This window comes from Schistocerca serialis, chromosome 7, assembly GCF_023864345.2.
Source record: "Schistocerca serialis cubense isolate TAMUIC-IGC-003099 chromosome 7, iqSchSeri2.2, whole genome shotgun sequence".
Lineage (NCBI taxonomy): Eukaryota > Metazoa > Arthropoda > Insecta > Orthoptera > Acrididae > Schistocerca > Schistocerca serialis.
Window position 1 is genome coordinate 134,363,132 of NC_064644.1, and position 23,830 is coordinate 134,386,961.

Genomic DNA, 23,830 nt, shown 5'->3' on the forward strand with positions numbered 1-23,830 from the left:
GTTGATTGCATTAGCGCCTAGTGGTTAGCGTATGGCAGAGTAGATAACCTACCCCTCTAACATTTCATTGTTGTAGCAGTTTTGCATCTGGTCTTGACCACGGAAACTCCTCTCTGTTGGGCCGAAAAGAGGAGGAATTTTCGAACGTTCTGGGAGATCTGCCGGTCATTTAAAGTGCAGGGTCTCACGTTAGTGGGCCGCAGGGGCAGACGAAATAGTATTTTCAGGAATTATCCTACTGGCTCAGCTTCTGCGGACAAGCAGCGGCGGAACGGAAGACTGCTGTCCTCAATGACAGAACGGGAAGCCACTGGTGGAAGCGGTGACAACCCTACTCTGTTAGTAAACTTTCATGGAGTCCCAGCTGTCCACTTGCCGCTATGCTGCTGTGTGTGGTCTCCAGACACGTTTCCTCAAGCAAAATATACAGCCATTCTCGTGTGTCTGTAAATCTCCAAATTTTTCCTTTCCCCTGGCAACAGTATGCGAGGATCAACAAAATTTACACACTCTCCGACAAACAAATCTGGCTATGGGAACGGGGCCCCAATCGTGTCCCGTTTGCACATACATGTGTTTCACTGGCGGATGCATTTTAACTTTGTGGTGGGAGCTAGGGAACGGACTACCAGATCCCTGATTGGAAAAGCACTTGGGCCCTTTGTGGGGTTGGCTACAAAAGATTGTGCGGGGTGCTTCTCCGAGATCTAAAGGAAGGCTACCAAAACAGAGAAAGGCATTCGTATTCGCATTTGTATGGGTATTCTAAATCGAACTTCCGCTTGGTGATGCTACTCTGGAGTCCGCGCTCGTACGTGTTTTTCTTGACTTCATTTTCCTGCCAAGTCTTTGAAGTTTCACTTTCAAGTTACGCACGTACGTGAAGAATGGTTCAAATGGCTCTGAGCACCATGGGACTTAACATCTATGGTCATCAGTCCCCTAGAACTTAGAACTACTTAAACCTAACTAACCTAAGGACATCACACAACACCCAGTCATCACGAGGCAGAGAAAATCCCTGACCCCGCCGGGAATCGAACCCGGGAACCCGGGCGCGGGAAGCGAGAACGCTACCGCATGACCACGAGCTGCGAACCCGTGAAGAATGATCAGGAAGATGATGAGATCCGGAATTCACAGTCTCACCACATCGGCTAAGCCTAGCAACAGTTAGCGGCCGCAGTTCGGCGCACGTCGACTCGTCGTGAGGCCCACGAGAAAGACAGGCCGCGGCGCGTACGTCACGAAGGTAGGCCGTGCCAGCTGGCTCGCCCGCTCAACTCAGCAGACAAATTGCGTTTCTACACTCGTAACTGAGTGTGTATGTGCAAAAGAGAATTATGGAGTCTTACAGTTAGTAGTCCTACAATGACAGACAGTCCATTGGCCTACTGATAATTTGTTAAGGCTATAATGGGGTACAATAAAATTAAAATCAAGCCAAGGTGATTATCAGTTGCATAAGGCATCACATCTTGTATGAAATGAGGCTCTTACGCAGAAGAGACTAAATCCTATAAACAAATCGTTATACCATGTATGTCCAGAATTGATCTTAAATTTTGTTGAGCGATTAGTAATCAGTAAGACTTCATAATAGCAGATTCCAGTAGAAGATGCAGTTCTTGTTGGTACGTACACACCCAGTTGCGAGTTAACAGGTTTAAAAACGCATTTTGTCTGCTGAGTTGAGCGAGCGAGCCCAGGCCTACCTTCTTGACGTACGTGCCGCGACCAGCCTTTCTCGTGGGCCTCGAACTTGTCAGCAACTACGTCAATGACACTTACGGTGAGACATCATTATCAATGCACATTCCCAACTTCGGAAATCGTGATATACTAAGGGAAGAGCAGTTCATACCTTGTTCCTATTTCTTAGTCTCCCTGACTTGCTCCGTGCGCTTCGACCACTGGTACGCAAGTTGTTCTGCAATGTAAAGGAGGTTTTTTTTTCGTAACCAGTCACGTTTTCTTTTGTTATCGAGTTAACTCGTTGGAGCTTACCCGCTTAGTGATGACTGTTTCTGATTCTTTCTTTTGATCTGTTGTGTGCTCTGTTCTAATTCATACTTTTTGTATAATTTTATAGTTTTGCACTCGTGGTTTAAAACGCAGCTGGCCGGAGTGGCCGAGCGGTTCTAGGCGCTACAGTCTGGAACCGCCAGACCGCTACGGTCGTAGGTTCGAATCCTGCCTTGGGCATGGGTGTGTGTGATGTCCTTAGGTTAGTTAGGTTTAAGTAGTTCTAAGTTCTAGGGGACTGATGACCTCAGAAGTTAAGTCCCACAGTGCTCAGAGCCACTTGAACCATTTGTTTAAAACGTAATTCGTGTCCTTTGTGTCTGGGCACCATTTCAACCATAACTATCCAGCATCATGCTGGTGGTGACCCTTTCTCATTTTCTTACGCTTGCCCTTTTTTAACTAAGGTATTAAATCTCAATTTGTTTTATAACCTCGGCTTAAATGTGTCCTGATTATTTTTTACACACTCTTTGAATAAATATTATTTTTACAGATAAAACTCTATCGCTCAACAACCATTAAAGTAAGTTATACAACTGAAATTCTCAGGTCCTCCAACCATTAAGCAATAGGTGAGCCCCTAACGAGTTCAGGAACCTAGTGAATGACGTTTTCCGATGTGCGCGGCAGTTGATTTTTTTCAAGTAGTCTATTACATTCAAGGAAGTAATGTATCATTTTATATGATCTGAGGTGACAGGTTCAGCATCAATCTAATCAGCATACCCACGGAGCTCCCGATGAGCAAGAGGTCGTGTTCATAGCACACCACGCTACTGGCAGCTCCTAAACTCTCGAGACCATTTACATAAAAAAGCCAATTTTTAAATAATGCCAGCTCTTGAGTAAATTTCTGCGGACTATCAGTATTTTAGAATCGTTCTTCTCTATTTTTCTAAATAGATCGACTGTTGTTGACTGGGTAAAGTCGACACTAGTGGTTGTACCTACACGTTGTGCAACCTAATGCTGACGTATTACCTGTGGGTCTTGTGGAGAAGTACTGAAAAGAATTCAGAAGAAATTTACGGCACGACGCGACAAATGAAGAATTTAATGTCGCCTTGACAAGTATTTTCAGTTGGCCTCTATTAACAGTTTAAGAATATTCATTTTAATTTGTATAAAACAGTTGAAACCACCAGATACAATAACCCTTGTAAACATAATGATCTTATGCCGAAATACATAAATGTAAAGTTCAAAAACAGTTCGAAAGCAGCAAAATTTGCCAGACAGGCCGCTAAAAATGCCTGGCTGAAACACGAAATTAAATAAACAGACATTATACGAAGAATTATACGAAATTCGCCTCCAGCTAGCACAAAAATTAATTAATCCGGCTATTTTTCCTCCATTGTGGAAAAGCTGAAGGCTGCACATGTAGAGCTATAAACGAAACGTGACTAAAACATAATAAGAAAATTGAAAATCTCAAATTGCGTCACAGAAAACCCCATAACAGCAAATATATTCACACACACAATTTCTATCCTAGGGTGGTCAATCTTACGGATATAACACTAGATGAAAACGAAAAGCTCCTCTTAGAAAAAGGTCTAAAACACAATGTTGGCTCACCAGCAAATGAAGACAGATACAAGGTCTCATTATAGAATCTGAATATATTCTCACTATAGAAGAAAAAAATGAAAACACTAGTGTAAACACAGGGCTAACTAGGTAGTTGATAAAAGAAGAAATTAAAAATATAGCAACACAGATTAAAAAAGAAAACAATAAATTCAAAAATAATTGTGATGAAACACAGCTTAAAAATCTAAAGAAAAAACTGCAAGCAGAAAATGTCATTATAACAAAGTCTGATTAAGGTAATGGTGCTGCCCTGATGAAAACAAAAGAATACACAGAAAAAACAGGAAAATTCTTCAGCGAAAACAATATAAAAAACCCAACTAACAGATTTCAAACACATGTTAAAAACACACTCAAAAACATAGAGTATGCGTTTACAGACAGAGAGAAAGAGAGACTTGTACAAAAAACCCTCAAGCCCCCAACATGAGATGTCAACCAAAAGTCCATAAAGAAAATTATCCAGTCGGTCCAATATAAATTTCAGAGCAGCTTCTGCATATCTACTAGCAAAACAAATGTAGTCATAGCTCACCCAGTATTTTAAACTAGGAAATGATAGAACAATTAGAAATACCTCTCAACTGGTAGAACATATAATAGACACTAAAATCCCTGACACAGCAACATTATTCTCCTTTGATGTAGGATGCATGTATAGTTGCATCCCTGAAAACGCACAACCGGCTACCTCATGAACACACAGATGAAACCATAAACTTATTACAGTTAATAACACAACAAAATTATTTTGAATTCAATCAAGAATACTACATACAAGAAGAATGTTTACCCATGAGTTCACCTATTCAGGAACGTTAGCCAACATTTTCATGACTCACATAAAACAATTGATATTTGAATACATAATAACAAAGAAAAGCTACAACGTCATCTACTGATACAGACACATGGATGACATAATATGCATGGTAGATGAACCTAAAAACAGAATACAGCAACTACACAAAGACATAAACACAGTACACAAAAACGTAAAGTTCACACTAGAAAAAGAACATGAAAACACACTCAGCTTTTTAGACATAAACATAAGAAAAGACAATAATAAACACACATTTAACATGTACAGAAACCCACAAGAAGTGTCATTATCTTAAATGAAACTTTAAAACACCCACAGAAACACAAACAAGCAGCAATCAGATACATGTGAAACAGATTGAACAGGATCCCCCTAAACGCTTCTAATTACCAGAAAGAGTTAGCCATTATAAAACAAATAGCATTAAAAATGGACTCAAAGAAACAATGGTAGACTAAATAAACAAAAAAATAAAGAGACAAATAATGAAAAAACTAACCAAACCACATCAACTCGTACAATTTGTATTACAATAAAAAAAGGCATACAATGACCTACCACAACAAATTCACTCATAAAATAGGTAAGATATTCAAAACACAAGGCATCAATATGGCTTGCAAAACAAACAATTCCATACAAAAGCACATCCCAAAACTAAAATCAAAACCAGATAGATAACAACAATGTGGTATCTGTCAGCTCAGTTGCAGAGATTGTAAGAAGATGTACATTGGAATGACTGGCAGGACACTCGACACAAGATATAAAGAACATATCAGAGCATTTAAATACGATACAAATGATTCAACATTTGCGGATCATCTAAAAGAAGAACACCAAGCAATACTGAAAACGATATGCATATCGTAAAAATTGGTAAAGACAGACACTTCCTCCCTTTTCAAGAAAATTTTCACATACAAAAAGCATTAACACGAAATAAACAGTTGCTCAATGACCAGATAAATACTGGAAACCACACTCTATATAGAATAACTGATTAAATTACATGAAAAAGAAAAGAGCCTTTTCCATCCTTCCCCCCCCCCCCCTCCCACTTTCCCACAACCCCCCCCCCCCCCCCCACTCACAGTTTCATTTCACTTCTCGCTCCTCACCTTCTCCTGTCACTCACGCTCCATGACACTGCTATTTTTTTATGTCCACTCATCATGGTTTCCCCCTCCCAAAAAAGAAAAATGTGCCTCCATCACTATTCCTTCTCTACTCTTATACAGTAGATAAATACACAGAATCATAATTAAATAGAATTACACACATACAATAATCTAATTTTAAAAAATTTTGTAGGTCAAAGACAAAGTAGTGGTAAGGTTATGATGGCAACACTACAAAACACAAACAACAACACATACTTGAAGTACAAGAAACGAACATAATACAGTGGTCTGCATAAAAGTGAGCTGTGTAAAACATAAGAAATGCACAGTGCTGCAGAAAATCTAAAAATTAGACCAAAATTATTGGTGTCTAACCCATAAAAACAATGATGACAAAGATGTGCTAGCAGATGTCGTTTCCTGATGAAAGCGAGAAATCAGCCGAAAAATCACTGTAAGTACAAATCAACCTATTCTTAGCGAACTGTTTTTCAATCTAAAAGCAAATCAAAATCTAAATACGAGGGTTGTCCAGAAAGTAAGTTCCGATCGCTTGCGAAATGGACACCACAGTGAAAAACCGATGAAGATTTGCACAGATGTGTTGGGTAGTATCTCTAGTATGACCATCGATCGCATCAAGACGCTCTCTTCAGTTGTGAGCGCACAGTGGGCGATTAAAGGTGCCTAGAACAACGATGTCTCCCGCCAAGTAGGAGGGCGCGCTGAGAGGCTTCGCCTGAATGAATGCAGCCCATCTAACACAACTGCCACACACTTCCTTCTTCACGGCAGTTCTCAGCCGCACTCTGCAGGGGCAATGAAGACGCTCCTGCAGCCTCTTCGATGGGAAGTGTTCGATCACCCACAACACAGCCCTAATTGGCTCGTCCTGAGTATCATCTCTGTTCACAAGAAACTCTGGATACGAAGACAATACTTGAGCGCAGGCTACGTGTAATAGACCAGCGTAGAGAATTATCGGAAAGCACAGGCCGCTGCCTTCTACGACAATGGCGTTGGAAATTTGGTATAACGCTACGGTAAATGTCTAAGTCGGAGCGGCGACTTTGTAGAGAAGTACCTGGAAAGTATAGCTAACTGTTGCAAATAAAATGTTTCTGGTTTTCACTGTGGTTTCCATTTAGCGGACGATCGGAACTTTCTTTCTGGACAACCCCCATAACTTAATTACAGACCACTGATTATGCTTTACCTCAATAAAACGAAACGCGTCTGGTGTAAAAAATCACGCATTTTTGTAGTTGCAACGACAGAACAAAAATACCCTCAAGAAGAAAGTATAGGTTGATAAGACACTTGCTGATGCATCAAGGAACTGGCAATCTGATAATGCAGTGAAGTGCGTGGGGCATGAATTGTAGAGGAATACCAAGGCTTGATCACAGTAAGAAGGACGGATGTAAGCTGCAGCAGTTATCTACATCTACATCGTACTCGACAAGCCACGCAATGGTATGTGGCGTTAGGTACTTCTGGCACCCAGACCTGATCCCCTCTACCCTGTTCCAATCAGGAACGGCACTTGGGAAGAATTATTGTCGGTAAACCTCTGTATTAGCTCGAATTTTTCGAATTTTCGCGGCGTGTTCGTTTCGCGAGATAGGCTATGTTGTCCGACTCTCACGGAAAGTGGTCTCTCGAAATGTCAGTAGTAATCGTCTTCGAGGTGCACAACGCCTCTCTTGTAGCGTAAGGATTCCCCATTGACGAATCCATCGAACAAGCCCTTGTAATCCACTTCCTTCGTGGATGAGTTACATTTCCTCAAGATTCTTCCTATGGATCATAGTTTGGCACCTGTTTTTTCTACTATTTGTTTCATATGGTGATTCCACCTAAGGTCGCTCTGGATACTTACTCCTAGATATTTTACAGTACATACTATTTACAGTAGTCTATCGTCAATAGTGTAGTTTTATAGTAGTCGATTTCTTTTCCTATGTGTACGCAAAGTGTTACATTTATTTACGTTGAGGGTCAACTGCTACAGGTTCTACCGTTATCAGTCTATTGCAGGTCATTCTAGAATCGATACTGTCTTCTGTCGTTGCTACTTTCTTTTAGACAACCGCATCATCTGCGAACAGTCGGGGCTTTCTGCTAGATCATTTATATATCTTGCAAAGAGTAACGGTCGTATCTCACTTCTCGGTAAATTACCGTTACACCTGTCAGTTTCGTTCCGTTAAGAGCGACGTGTTGAATTCTATCTGCAAGGAAGGCTTGCATCCAGTCGCAAAAGTGGTCCGATACTCGATAAGCCCGTATTATTTCACTAAACGGCAGTGCTGGGTTGTGTCAAATGGCTTCCTGAAGTCAGGGAACACGACATCAACGCGAGCACCGTTGTACATAGCACTATGGGTCTAATGGAGGAACAGAACGATTTAACTTTCGCAAGATATCTGTTTGCGAAATCCATATTGATTTTTATGCAGGAGATTTTCGTTCTTCAAAAATGTCATAATTCTTTAGCGTGAAACGTATTCCATAATTCTTCAACAGTTTGATGTCAACGATATAGGCCTATTCTGGAAAACTGGGATGACCTGCGCTTTTTTTCCTGCCGCTAGATACTCTTCGTTGTTCCAGCGATCTACCATACATAGATGCTAGAAAGGGAGCTAATTCTTTCGCATAATCTTTGCAGAGATAAAGAGGCTTGCACAGAAACAAATGTTCAAGTGTGTGTGAAATCTTATGGGACTTAACTGCTAAGGTCATCAGTCCCTAAGATTACACACTACTTATCCTAAATCATCCTAAGGACAAACACACAAACCCATGCCCGAGGGAGGCCTCGAACCTCTGCCGGGATCAGCCGCACAGTCGATGACTGCAGCGCCTAAGACCGCTCGGCTAATCCAGCGCGGCTGCACAGAATCGACTAGAGGGGAGAGCAGCATCAAACCACTCTTCGGGCTGAAGGCCGCAACAGTTCATCCGATCCAGCGATCCGTCTGCTTGCTTTTCTCCGGTACAGTCATACCTGCCGCCGATTTCACTGGACCGATCTAGCAGGTGGAGGTGTCAGTGGCTTCATGGCATGTTTGTCTGGTGTTTTCGGTGTATACACTATCTTGTATGCTCTCGTACGAACTGCGCTGTAAGAAGAAGCGTTTGCCACACTGATGAGTCCTCAGTTGGACTTTTACCCAACAGCTGTGGAATCCTTCAAAAATGGTTCAAATGGCTCTGAGTACTATGGGACTTAACATCTGAGATCATCAGTCCCCTAGAACTTAGAACTACTTAAACATAACTATCCTAAGGACATCACACACATCCATGCCCGAGGCATGATTCGAACCTGCGACCGTAGCAGTCACGCGGTTCCAGACTGAAGCGCCTAGAACCGCACGGCCACACCGGCCGGCTGAGGAATCCTCCTTCACAATGGTTTGCGGATGACGTTTCTAAACAAGCCTCGGACACAGACGCCGTATTACTTTGGTTGTCCTCACAGCTACCTGTTTATCTGCGCTCACGACGTCCTAGCAACATACAGAAGTCAGATGCCTCACTGTTTGGATCTCGGAGAGTTAACAGCGGAACAGATCATCCCTCGAAGATCTCTTCATACACCTCCAGGCCGGGCTATTCCAGATGCCTCCCGTCAGTTCAGCAAGTGACACGGCCGTATCTTTATTGATGTAGCGTACCCAACGTGCTTTTCTCGCCGATTCGAACCGGCTACAAACGGATCGAATGAGCGACGCCGGCAACTTTGCGGACCCGTTAATGTCCCCTACCGACACACCAGAGGGTGTTGGCTGTCTGAAAGAGGCCACAGTGGAGAAGGCCCACCGCCGGAGGCAGTGCTCTCCTCCCACGGGTGTTTTTCGCGAATCGGCGAGCGGTGGCGGCCCGGGCCGCGCCGTGGTGGGGGCGGGCGCGCTGGTTCGCCCAGACAAAGCGTCGGCCGGCCTATTGTGTGGCGGCGCCGACCCGGGGAGGGGCGCTCACAATAGACGTGCCGAACAATGCCCTGCCTGGCGGCGCGCCGCGGCTCGGCGCCGCGCCACGGCGCAGGTGCAGGGGTGGGGGCGGGACCCGGCAGCCGCCATTTCCCTGCCGGGCCGTCAGCCGTGCTCTACCAGCATTGGCTTCGTCATCACTCAAGAAAAGAGGTACCATTCACATAACGTTGACGTCCAAAGTTATAGATACGATTGATAATGGGTTGCTAAACTTTACTTCTGACGGAACACTTCGGGAATCCTGGTACCTTCATGGAACGCCTTGTTTAGTTTGAAGGTTAATAAAGTTTTACAAAATGAGAATACCTGTGTTATTCAGCGATTGCTTCAATTTTAAATCATAGCTAACAACACAGAAATCGAGATAAATTTTAAAAAATAATTAGTATTGTCAAAAGTTGGAAAAAACGCCATGTTATTAGTTTGACTTCTGAAATTTTCCCGGCCTATTTCTTCTTCCAGTAATTTTCGTGCCTGCAGTACTTCGCCTGCAACGGCCTTGCCGCAGTGGTTACACCGGTTCCCGTGAGATCACCGAAGTTAAGCGCTGTCGGGCGTGGTCGGCACTTGGATGGGTGAACATCCTGGCCGCCATGCGCTGTTGCCATTTTTCGGGGTGCACTCAGCCTCGTGATGGCAATTGCGGAACTACACGACCGAACAGTAGCGGCTCCGGTCAAAGAAAACCATCATAACGACCGGGAGAGTGGTGTGCTGACCCCACGCCCCTCCTATCCGCATCCTCAACTGAGGATGACACGGCGGTCGGATGGTACCGGTAGGCCACTCGTGGCCTCTAGACGGAGTGCAGTACTTCGTCTACTCATCTGAGGATGGCCGGACGTCTCTGAGCCGAAATATCGTGGCAGAATGTTGATGGGATCCGGCTGCAGACCCGAAAATTACTGGAAGATGTTATTAACAGCTTTTCGCGGAGCAGTTTGGGAAACCCTGCCATAGAGAGGTAACAACGCAACCACAATGAGTCAAATTAAACAACTTTTCGCCATGTGTTATGCTGTCAAAATAAATGGTTGCGATGAAGTAAATGGAGATAACAACGCAGTGCAGGTTTTAGCGCCATGTGCTGTTTATGGCTAATATGTAAATATTCCGATGGTGACAGTGCCATGTAGGTAATGAATAACAAAGTGGGGAGCTTCCGCTGCATACTCGTAGTGACCTTGCAACAACAGCAACCTCAGTGAGAGTTGGACTGACGTCACTTGCTAAAATTTTGCTTTCTATTAACGCTGAATATTTTCCGTGAGTTAAGGGAGGTCCGTATAAATTTCACACGTCATTCTCATTTAATGATTCGATGACTATGTGATTGAAATACATTCCTGCATGCAGTAAAGTATATAAATAGATTTTGAAATATTTAAATATTTTTTAGCAGTTGATAAAAACTTTAATAAGACACTTGTAGGGTAGAAAGCGATTTCTATATTTTTCGTGTCTCGGAGATGATATGGATGAGCCCTGTCAAAATCTTCGTGCAAAGTGGACTACTGAGGACGTATGGAAAGCCATTGAAGCAGCTAGATCTGGAATTACTGTAGTGTAGGCTTCAAAGACATTTAGCATCTCACGAAGAACTCTTCGAGACTGGCTGAACAAGGATGAACGGAAGATGTCAACTAAGGAACTTGGCTGCAATCCAAAGCAACATTTCTCAATACAGAGTTGTTTAATACCGATTCATCAGCAGAGTCAACATCGGGTCTTGCAGATTCTGGCAAGAAAACTTCAAATAAAACACATTGCAAGTCTTACAATAAGAATCTGTACTCTGGTGACGGCGGTCCCTACTTCTAGGACAAAAGGAGCAACAAGGATCTGGTCCAGCGCACACAGTGTTACACGTGGTATCATGAAACATGTAATAACGGATCTATAAAAAGTCAGGGGTGTGTTCATTGTGCGAAGATGGCTTGAAAGTGACTGAATTAGACGTTCGTTGTATGCTTGAATTTTGCGTTGTTTCCATAATTGTTTAACGTATCACTTCAATTATTGCTTAGAATTATGCAGTTTTTCATTTTTGTTTATTGTATGGGATGTTGGGTGTCATAAATGTGAGAGAACTTCAAGGTGGCGTTATCAATTTCACTACTTCTTACAAAAACTAGTTTTACCCTTTCTGCATAAAAATTATATCTAAAAAATACTAAATGTAGGCCAATTATTTGTAAAGGAATCCAAAGGGGAGCTGCTGGGTGTTATTAAAAATTAGATATTTTTCATATCTCTACACAACATTAGAGCCAATTAACTGAGTGCATGGCGTTCTACCTTCAGTTGCCCTATACAGCAGTGATAGATAATGTGTCACGTAACTACGAAATAGCATCAAACTGTTAATGTTCGCCAGTTACAGAGAAAGACAAATCTGCCCCTCGTTATAGCGGAAGACACTTGATGCACAGAGTGTTTCAAAGTTCATATTGCAGGCTTCTAGGGACTGTACAGGGACTCAGTAGACAAAGTTTTAACAAGGAACCCATGTCCGGGAAGGTACCGTTTGGATCACTTCCAGATCTCCTGCTTCACGGTTTACACACAAGCTTAGAAGAGAACACCGTCGTCAGTCCCTGTTGGAATTATGATATCACATACCATTTTCGTCCCATGCTAAAACAGTTGTTGGACTAATGACTATTGTAAAATAATGTCAAAAACTGAATCCATTGCTTTATAATACGCTAACAAAGAAAACTACATGTCTACAATTCGGCAACGAAGTTTTCAGTCACGATAAAAATTACGATCTTACGTTCCTCACGTTTTGGAAATGTTACAAAGTATACTACAAGCCTCTGTCGAGATCCTCCATCGCCACCAAACTCTGGAAGTGCCATGTCGCTTAAGGTATATGGCAAGGAGAACTTGAATGAAAAAGCTTTATTACAGAAGGAAACAAATGCATCAGTGTACACAAAATACAGCACTGTAACAGCGCATGTGTAAAAATTTGTACTTCAATTTTTTTTAGGTAAGACTATGGGCCTGTATTTATACTCTGAGCACTTGGTAGGAACAATTCCGAAAAGAAATTCAGAAATTGTGGAACTTACAAAGGCAAACATTAGATCTCCCGCTTTCAGAACAACTTCAGGATTATCAGATAGAATATGGCAGCTAATGGTACGGCATGGTACCGTAGAAAGCGCTAAACACTTTAAAAGTGGTTCCGACTTCGTATAAAAGTGGTTCACTTCGCCTTATAATACGTACTGGTTAGCTGAGCGCTAACTGTGCACAAACATTGTGATTAACATTTTTTTATTCGACCCTAAGGGTTAAAGCGTCGGAAGTTACATGAATTTCTACTGAGTCTTAGCCCTACACTCCATCCTAAACAGAAATATTTGCAACAGAATTTTAATTAATGATCTCCAGAACGGTCGATTAGGGCTCACTCTTTGCTAAATAGTATAAGTAATTTTCTCTTACAGGTTATAGGATGCTAAGGATTACAAGTCATGTAGAAATGTGTTGGGGTGCACATTGCTGTGAAATTTAACGAATTAAGTATTGACATTATTAATATGTATTTCACAAGTGGAACATATTCCTGAGACTACATTTACATCAAACGCCGCTAAAAATACTAAAACTATGGTTCCATCTGAGCGGGCAAGACTAATGTACTATCGTTTGCCAGCAAAATGTCGAGAGGATTAAGGGAGTGCAACATGGACGCGCAATTACGCATACAGAAAGGTTCGCAAGTAAAATTCACCACTTCCCATTACTAATTGAGCCACCAAACGCAGCTCATGACTGACAGAGAAAATAATCATAATAATTAACTGGGCTTGCGTTGTATCAAGCGCCTTGTGACCAATCAAGCATCGAATTCAGTACCATCTGAATTTACGTAAAAACAATACTGAAATCGTCTCTCGTGAGAACTGCACACTGCAGCTAATGGTGGAGTTTAATAGTCGTGGAGAAACCTAGCTCCCATTCAAAACCATTACTTTCTTGGTCATGAAGCAGCGACTGCCTGCAGCGACTTCTCTCGTCCACGTCCCGATAACTTTTTTCTGGAAACCTAACATTCGCCGGCCGGAGTGGCCGAGTGGTTCTAGCCGCTACATTCTGGAACCGCGTGACCGCTACGGTCGCAGGTTCGAATCCTGCCTCGGGCATGGATGTGTGTGTTGTCCTTAGGTTAGTTGGGTTTAAGTAGTTCTAAGTTCTAGGGGACTGATGACCTCAGAAGTTAAGTCCCATAATGCTCAGAGCCATTTGAACCATTTGAACCTAACCTTCTTCGCTTCCGCATACAGAGAGCGACAACACTTGGCTCAGGAATATTCACCATTGCCCGAACTGCTTCCTTTAGGAAGAGTGGGTGTTTTTTTCACCCGGAAGACAGGAAACGCCCCTTGTCTTGGTCTAAAATTTTCCATTCCGTTCACCGGCAGAGATTTTGAAGATGCGTCCCAACTCTCCGATACGAAACGGCCAAGCACTCAGCCCCTCTCCAAGGGACGGGGGTCGCATCTGGCGACAAAGAGTCTCCCCAAGTTGAAATCACCGGAGGTGGTTTTAAAAATAACGTTCACCCACCTTCTCAGGCTCTGAAAGGTTGAACCAAGAGTCTCCATCTGAATTTGCCTAGTTGCGTGCGTTTGTTATTGCGCCCACATTCACCCAACATGAACAAGCATCCATGCCTGGGACAGGTGGTAATCGGCGTATTTCGTACCTACTGTCAGCTACAACTAAGATGAGAATATTGACACATAAATTCAGATTCCCAGCATGATCTTCAACCATGACACGGAAAATACACTGACAGAAAAAAATCCCGACACTAAGGAGTTGTGCGGCAGAAACGAAAGTTGGTAAGCGTGTTTCTACATCTGAAATACGATGTCTATTGAAATCTCGCGCCAGTCACATAAGAGTAGCGCAGCTAAACGTCGCTATGAGGATGGAAATCAGAAACACGCCGTAACGGTCGTGAGCATTGGTTACCTTTGAGATTGGACATGATTATTCAAGAATGCTTTTAATGCGGCAAAGACGCCATTATCAACACTGAGATTGAACGAGGTCGTGTAATAGGGCTACGAGAAGCTGGATGTTCCCTCTACGACACTGCACAGATACTTGGCAGGAATCTAGCCACGTACATGACTGCTGGCAGTGGTGGTCAAGAGAAGGTACGGCCACGTGGCACTATCGAGAGGGAAGACCATCCCGAATGGCTCCGACGCGTCGTACTGCATCTTCAACAGCAATCTGAGCCGCACTTGGCACTACAGTGACACAACGAACTTTTAGAAATCGGCTACTTCAAGGACAGCTCGAAACCAGATGTGATATAGTGTGCATTCCACTGTCCCCAAACCACCACCACTTGCGGTTGCAGTGGTATCAATGGAGAACCCACTGGAGGGCAGTGTGGAAGTCTGTCGCGTTTTATGATGAAAAATGGTTCTGCCTTCGTGCAAGTGATGGCCGTGTGTTGGTAAGGAGGAGGCCAGTGGAGGGCCTGTAACCAAACTGTCTGTGGACTAGACACACTGGACCTACACCTGGAGTTATGGTGTGGGGTGCGGTTTCTTATGACAGAGGAGCAGTCTCGCGATTGTCCTACTCATCCTGACTGCAAATTTGTGCCGGTCGGAGTGGCCGAGCGGTTCTAGACGCTTCAGTCCGGAACCACACGACTGCTACGGTCGCAGGTTCGAATCCTGCCTCGGGCATGGATGTGTGTGTTGTCCTTAGGTTAGTTAGGTTTAAGTAGTTCTAAGTTCTAGGGGACTGATGACCTCAGATGTTAAGTCCCATAGTGCTCAGAGCCATTTGAACCACTTGCTAACAGAAGAGTTATTTTTGTCAAGCAATATGCTTTCATATTTTTGTCTTGGAGGTATTGCTCCAGAAATTAATGAAAAAGCTGTAATCCCCTACCTTCAGCCAAGGTTTCCCTTCGCCGCAACGCAAACGCCGGAACAGGAAGCAAACTCCCAGATATTCCTAATTGCGACCCGCTCTGTCCCACTATCAGGTTTCCTAGTATTTGGTTGAAAAGAACTGGACACAATAATAGCTCGAATCTTCCCGAACCCCCCCACACTTAAACGAAAAAAAAGATGAGGTGAGTTACAAATGGCAAGTAAAACATTGACGTTTACTGCAACGATCTTTCACGGTGTGTATTTTTGTTAAATGATAGATCCATTCACTGCGAACCGATTTCTCTTAACATTTCATTTACTGCTTGTGTTGTTGCACCTCTTTTCGCGCTTGATTAGAGGCTTGTATCATCAGCAAAGACTATACTTTTACCGCTTTACCAGTAAAGTGAACCTCATGGAACATCAATAGTAATTTGTCCCCTCCCCTCACACACACAGAGAAGATTAATCATGAAAACGGCGTATCTAAAACAAATGTTTACCAGAAGACGGGCTTATTGCGAAATACACTCCTGGAAATTGAAATAAGAACACCGTGAATTCATTGTCCCAGGAAGGGGAAACTTTATTGACACATTCCTGGGGTCAGATACATCACATGATCACACTGACAGAACCACAGGCACATAGACACAGGCAACAGAGCATGCACAATGTCGGCACTAGTACAGTGTATATCCACCTTTCGCAGCAATGCAGGCTGCTATTCTCCCATGGAGACGATCGTAGAGATGCTGGATGTAGTCCTGTGGAACAGCTTGCCATGCCATTTCCACCTGGCGCCTCAGTTGGACCAGCGTTCGTGCTGGACGTGCAGAACGCGTGAGACGACGCTTCATCCAGTCCCAAACATGCTCAATGGGGGACAGATCCGGAGATCTTGCTGGCCAGGGTAGTTGACTTACACCTTCTAGAGCACGTTGGGTGGCACGGGATACATGCGGACGTGCATTGTCCCGTTGGAACAGCAAGTTCCTTTGCCGGTCTAGGAATGGTAGAACGATGGGTTCGATGACGGTTTGGATGTACCGTGCACTATTCAGTGTCCCCTCGACGATCACCAGTGGTGTACGGCCAGTGTAGGAGATCGCTCCCCACACCATGATGCCGGGTGTTGGCCCTGTGTGCCTCGGTCGTATGCAGTCCTGATTGTGGCGCTCACCTGCACGGCGCCAAGCACGCATACGACCATCATTGGCACCAAGGCAGAAGCGACTCTCATCGCTGAAGACGACACGTCTCCATTCGTCCCTCCATTCACGCCTATCGCGACACCACTGGAGGCGGGCTGCACGATGTTGGGGCGTGAGCGGAAGACGGCCTAACGGTGTGCGGGACCGTAGCCCAGCTTCATGGAGACGGTTGCGAATGGTCCTCGCCGATACCCCAGGAGCAACAGTGTCCCTAATTTGCTGGGAAGTGGCGGTGCGGTCCCCTACGGCACTGCGTAGGATCCTACGGTCTTGGCGTGCATCCGTGCGTCGCTGCGGTCCGGTCCCAGGTCGACGGGCACGTGCACCTTCCGCCGACCACTGGCGACAACATCGATGTACTGTGGAGACCTCACGCCCCACGTGTTGAGCAATTCGGCGGTACGTCCACCCGGCCTCCCGCATGCCCACTATACGCCCTCGCTCAAAGTCCGTCAACTGCACATACGGTTCACGTCCACGCTGTCGCGGCATGCTACCAGTGTTAAAGACTGCGATGGAGCTCTGTATGCCACGGCAAACTGGCTGACACTGACGGCGGCGGTGCACAAATGCTGCGCAGCTAGCGCCATTCGACGGCCAACACCGCGGTTCCTGGTGTGTCCGCTGTGCCGTGCGTGTGATCATTGCTTGTACAGCCCTCTCGCAGTGTCCGGAGCAAGTATGGTGGGTCTGACACACCGGTGTCAATGTGTTCTGTTTTCCATTTCCAGGAGTGTACAACCGGGAAATTGCTACGATCCTCCGTGTATAGGCAAATAAATTCAGTTGTCAGTACTACCATCACAGATCAGAAAGCGCTAGTATGTCCTCATGAAACACCGAGAGTGGTGATTGTCACTATAACTGTGTTGCTTGCAGGAAACGCCAATTTAAAGATTGAATTCATCAAGGGAGTTCACTGAAGTGTTTATGGCTGGAAGGCGTTGGAAGTTCAATTATAAGAGGCTGTTCCGTCTGCGGCTGTGGGGTGCACCCATCTTCTCAGATGCGCTCGCGAGAAATTTTCCTGAGTCTCGAGATCTGATAAATCACAGAGTTTGATGTGTTAACAACACACATTTATTGATCCATGAATAACACATGAGAATTATATTCTTCAGATACTGACTTAATAACACAAGTCGACGAACAATTTATTTAGAAAAGTAAATTAGGGTGGCCACTAGCGTACTACTGGACAATACTGGCTGAATTAATATTCAGTTACTGCCAGAGCTAGCAATTTAGCTCAACCGTGGTAACTTCAAAATATTCAAGAAAATAAAAGAACGCGAGCTGAGTACACATTTCTACGGAAATAAGGGGAAGGAAATACTCATATCAGCATGATCTCAAAGAAAGTATTCATCATTCTAAAGGCGATATGTGAGTGGTGCTTAATTAGAGTTTTCCCTTAATCAAACAAGGCAGGAAAAAAGAAGTATATAAAGAGTTGCGTGGAGGGCTTGTTACACTAAGAGATTAGCAGAAGCAAAAACATCGAAATGATACCATCTCTTCTCAAACAGTTCAAATTCCTGTCATCGATCAATTGCAGTCCAAAGAGGGTCTATCGTGTCTGCAATTAATCTGCATGATGTTGTCTTACATTGTGTTGCTGCAACCGCTAAAACTGAGTGGTGTGGAGTAGGCTGTTCCGGCTTCTTCTTAGACGCGATCACGAGACCTGCTAAATCAAATTCCAACGACTTCGTTTAAGAACGAAGTCCAAATCTGCTTATCAAAGTCACAGTGGTTCCCAGAGTAGCACCCAGGGCGAAGTGTACATGAGTCTCCCAGTTTCTGCCTCCCAAAACACCCTTCGCTTCCCTCCCTTCAAACTTCGGTGTGTCTGCTCGGCGCACTTTACTCGGCCAATCAGCGAAAAGGCCTAACAGTTCCTTCAGTGGAAAACTGGCATGGAGCCCATTGCGTCCCACCAACAATTTGCAGGGTGACAATTAGTGAACTATATGAAATAAAATCGTCATAACTTCTGAACAGTTTGCGTTAGCAGGCTCAAACTGCACGGTTGGCCGCGGTGCGTGATGTGAGTTAGTCTCTGTGTGGTTTGGTTTAGCGACGAAGCCTAGGCGGAGGTTCGTGTCCTCCTTCGGGCATGGGTGTGTGTGTTTGTCCTTAGGATAATTTAGGTTAAGTAGTGTGTAAGCTTAGGGACTGATGACCTTAGCAGTTAAGTCCCATAAGATTTCACACTCATTTGAACATTTTTGACGAAGCCCATTTTCAATTGGATGGGTTGCCAATAACCAAAATTGGCGCATTTAGGGACTGAAAATCCGCATTTCGCGATCGATAAGTCTCTTCACCCTCAACTGGTGACTGTGTCGTGTGCAATGTCCAGTCACGGAATAATCGGTCTGATATTCCTTGATGGCACGGCGAATACCGAACAGTACGTGAAGGTTTTGGGAGATGATTTCATCCCCATTATCCAAAGTGACCCTGATTTCGACAAGATGTGGTTCATGCAAGACGGAGCTCGTCCCCATCGAAGCAGGAGAGTGTTTGTTGTCTAGGAGGAGCACTTTGGGAACCGCATTCTGGTCTGGCGTACGCAGAGGCCACTGGAATGGGCTTCGATTGGGTGTCATATCCTCGCCATCTGAACACATGCGATTCCTTTTTGTGGGGCTATATTAAAGACAAGGTGTACTGAAATAATCCCAAACCACGTCTGAGCTGAAAACAGCCATTCAGGACTTCATCGACAGCATCGATGTTCCGACACTTCGGCAGGTCGTGCAGAGTTTGGCTATTCGTCTGCACTGTATCATCGCCAATGATGGCAGGCATATCAAACATGTCGTAACCTAAATCCGAGTACCTGTAGTGACATTTACATGTTGAATAAAGCGTGTGCAAGCTGTAGTTTATAACTAATTTACGTTTTTCATATAGTTCAATAATTGTCACCATATAGATACTAGAACGCCAATCACAAACATGCCTCCGCACCTGGGAAAGATCCGAAACGACGCTCTCACGGTAAGGCAAGTATTCTAGGATTTCTTGTGAATTTAGCTATTTTTCGGACTGTTCTTCCCACAGAAACCTCAAGAGGAAATTTTCTCAGGCGTAACTTTGGCACTACATCAGAATTAGGAATGCTGTCCAGCAATAGGACGAAACGGCTGTCTCAGTAAGTGGTCTCCCAGACCCTCTGCAGCAGGTTAGGAATTTCAGAGATTTCCGCCTCTCCACCTTTCTAAGCCTTCCACCAATCTTGTCGGAACTATAAACTCAGTCTACCTAACCAGCGGAACGCTTTTGTCCTACCCTGGCCGCGGATTGGGCTGGCAGGAGCGACTCATGTTTACTCCTGGGTGTGGTGAATTGCGTTTCTGAGCTGTCGTTAGCGTGCTAGGACTGTGGGAAACGTTGATTCTTCCTGCAAGTTGGAGGTTCCCGCGAGCCGAGTGCAACAAGATACAGATGGTCTGGTAAGTCCAAGTTTCCCCGGTATCAGAGTAGGGTTGAAATAAAAGTGAATTTCCGTCCCCGACCATTCATGTAATTAAACACAAAAACAATTTGATCAAGGAAAGCAAACATCGTCTAAATCGAAAGAGAGACTGAAGGTAATAGACAAGACATATGCAAATCCTTATTTAAACAGGAATAAAAACGAGAGAAGACGGCCTGGCACAGGCCGACGTCTCACAAGTTATCGAAAGTATCCATTGTTAAGAACCGACTTCAAGAAATTACATGCCCATTTACTTTAAATTCTGACATTTTACATCTGCTTCTACATCCATACCCTGAAGTGCATAGCAAAGAATACTTCCGACTGTATGTACCCCGTGTTAGGGTTTCTTCTCGTTCCATTCGCATATTGAACGCTAGAAGAAAAACTGCTTATTGCCGCTGTGCGTGCTTTGATTACCTTCGTATTGTCTACACGATCAGTGCAGTTGACCCTAAATAACGAAAAGTGCGAGTTCATTCACATGAGTGGTAAAAGGAACTCGTTGAACTTCGGTTACACGATAAATCAGTCTAATCTCAAAGCTGTAAATTCAACTAAATACCTAGGTATTACAATTACGAACAACTTAAATTGGAAGGAACACATAGAAAATGTTGTGGGGAAAGCTAACCAAAGACTGCGTTTTATTGGCAGGACACTTAGGAAATGTAACAGACCTACTAAGGAGACTGCCTACACTACGCTTGTCCTTCCTCTTTTAGAATACTGCTGCGTGGTGTGGGATCCTTACCAGATAGGACTGACAGAGTACATCGAAAAAGTTCAAACAAAGACAGCACGTTTCGTATTATCGCGAAATATTGGGGAGAGTGTCACAGAAATGATACAGGATTTGGGCTGGACATCATTAAAAGAAAGGCGTTTTTCGTTGCGACGGAATCTTCTCACGAAATTCCAATCACCAACTTTCTCCTCCGAATGCGAAAATATTTTGTTGACACCGACCTACATAGGAAGGAACGATCCCCACGATAAAATGAGGGAAATCGGAGCTCGTACGGATAGATATAGGTGTTTATTCTTTCCGTGCGCTATACGAGATTGGAATAATAGGGAATTGTGAACGTGGTTCGATAAACCCTCTGCCAGGCACTTAAATGTGATTTGTGGACTATCCACGTAGATGTAGATGTACAGGAACGACTGTAGTACTTGTACATTCCTAGATTTCTCACTTAGTTTAATACTGGTTCTTGAAACTTTATAAATAGGTTTTCTCGGTGTAGTTGGTACTAATTTACGAGCTTTTGCTTGTTCAAGCCATCCACCTTTTCCGTGGCGCTATCCCGGGGCTCAAACAAACATGAGTGGTTTCGTGCTGCCCTTCTCTGTATAGGCTCAGTGGTTCCCTGTTGGTCCTATTTGGTCCCACAAACTAGAGCAGTATTCTACGATTGGTCTTACATGTGTTTTACAAGCAATGTCTTTTGTATACTCATAATATTTCGGACTGTCGTAACAGTACACTGGTCCCATGAACGTCCGCAGAAATTTATCTAGAAGGGACGATATTCTAAAAAGGTCATTTTTAATATAACTGACCTGCTGAGTTTGAAAACGTATCGTGACCCAAGAACTAAACTTAGGTGGAGGTTCACAAAACTTATTCCATCTAAAACGACTGGTATGTACCCACTCTACGTGTTAAGAAAATACTATTTTGATACCAAAATCGTAATCATATTTCATTAGGGCATGCTAAGTTCATCTTTTGCATTATTACTATGAATATCAATGCCACCTTTTTCAGTCAATGACCGGGAATTACACCTTCGTATGATTTTTACTCACGAGTCTATAACGTTAAGTTCCGAAACAAAAAAAAAAATCTCAGTGACTTAGAAAGCGATGTTTGATAGAAACAAAAGTAATAAGCTATTTTTTTTAAATAAACGTGTGTTCTATAACAATGAGTTTGCTTACAAAACTTATCTGACATTGCAAATGGATTTATCGCTATATTTTCAAAGGTTGTTTACTTACTGTTGATTAGCTTAATTAAAACTGAGTAAAGTGTTTCGAAAACTTCATTTTTTCGCTTGTTTGGGTACAGCCTAACTCAGGGCCAGGATTCGATTAGATAAATGTGGAAAAACCTCTCAAATCCACCCGAAAGCCGGCCGGGGTGGCCGAGCGGTTCTAGGCGCTACAGTATGGAACCGCGCTACCGCTACGGTCGCAGGTTCGAATCCTGCCTCGGGCATGGATGTGTGTGATGTCCTTAGGTTAGTCAGGTTTAAGTAGTTCTAAGTTCTAGGGGACTGACGATCTAAGATGTTAAGTCCCATAGTGCTCAGAGCCATTTGAACCATTCTACCCGAAATTTGTCGTCAGAATCGACTTGTTACAGTGGAGGACTGAAGCAAGGCAGTCCTCATGTCTTCAGTTTGATGCCTTATAGTACAGACATCCCAACCAAACCGCGGGATTCGAAATCTACGACTGCATTTAGCGCTGTGTTGCTCACCGAAGAGATTGAGAGAACGTTTTTCGGCCTTGCAGTTTCACACTTTCGTCTTCTATTACCGACTGACACATTTGAAACCAAAGACAAGCACACCAGCTGTATAGTATGTCCTTGCTATTCAGTCTGCCCGTTTATCTCTGCCAATATAAAACAAAATGTGGACTCAGCAAGCCGTAGCCCATTTTCTTCGTCAAAAGATAGGTATTAAACTAGTGTTTTGATTAATCTGTGCAGTACGAGAACGGGTATCGTAATGGGATACTGGAGCCTGGTTTATGACGTCTGGGAATTAGCGCCGATCCAAGCATATTGTTCGTGGACTGATCTTTTCCTGCATCTTAGTAAGCAACAGAGGAACGATTAGGGACTCTATTCCATGTCTGTTCTGTGGAGGTTCGCATCCACCCTGACTGCAGGACAGCGCCAAAAGCACAGTCGCACCAAAGAAACGGTTTAATTGCTCGATATACCAATACTTCCACTAACAGTCAATTAGTTCAAAAATTATCACGTCGCGCACTCAAAGTATGATCTTTTTATTGCGCAACTAAAAGGTCTTTAATGTGGCAGGTATTGCTACATCAATTGATTACAGTCACTGAAGAAAATTAACAATAATATCACTTATCTTGTATTTGCAATCCAACGACGATCTCGCTCTGGCTTTGGCTCGTAATTAAAAATGTTGTCTAGGTAGCATGACTACCGCTGTTGGTGCGAAAGGCACTCGGATGTTAATTACGCCGCCTTGAAGAACTTACGAAGACGATCTTTCAGGATTAATTTGATGATTTCTGTTTTTCATTGCAATGTGCTTCGTACTTTTTTAAACAATGGTCACTTTAAACTAATTCTTGACACTCACTTTTCACAAAAATTCACATGTATTAAACTTTTTATACTTTGGCGTGTTCAGAACATTACTTCAACATACAGTTTCGCAGCCGTTACTGCTCTTAATAAAACTCACAACATTTTTCATTGTCCACAACACAGACTCATCTTTTCATTTCCAACACAAAGTCAAGACTGTTCATATTCAACACAAAAACTTGACTACTCTGTACGCTTTCACGCCAAAAGTCACAGGCCAGCATCAAAGATAACAATAAGTACAAAGATATTCACACTAG

At 43.7% G+C, this 23,830-nt stretch overlaps 1 protein-coding gene across 1 annotated transcript in view; it reads left to right on the forward strand.

Moving 5' to 3' along the window:
- Window positions 1–9,306: 9,306 nt before the first annotated feature.
- The window catches only part of LOC126412927 (malate synthase-like), a 209,713-nt gene continuing 195,189 nt past the window's right edge, over window positions 9,307–23,830 (forward strand). Inside the window, exon 1 of the mRNA XM_050082816.1 lies at window positions 9,307–9,498. Within this exon, the coding sequence (XP_049938773.1) occupies window positions 9,307–9,498 (192 nt within the window). The remainder of the gene's footprint in view (window positions 9,499–23,830) is intronic.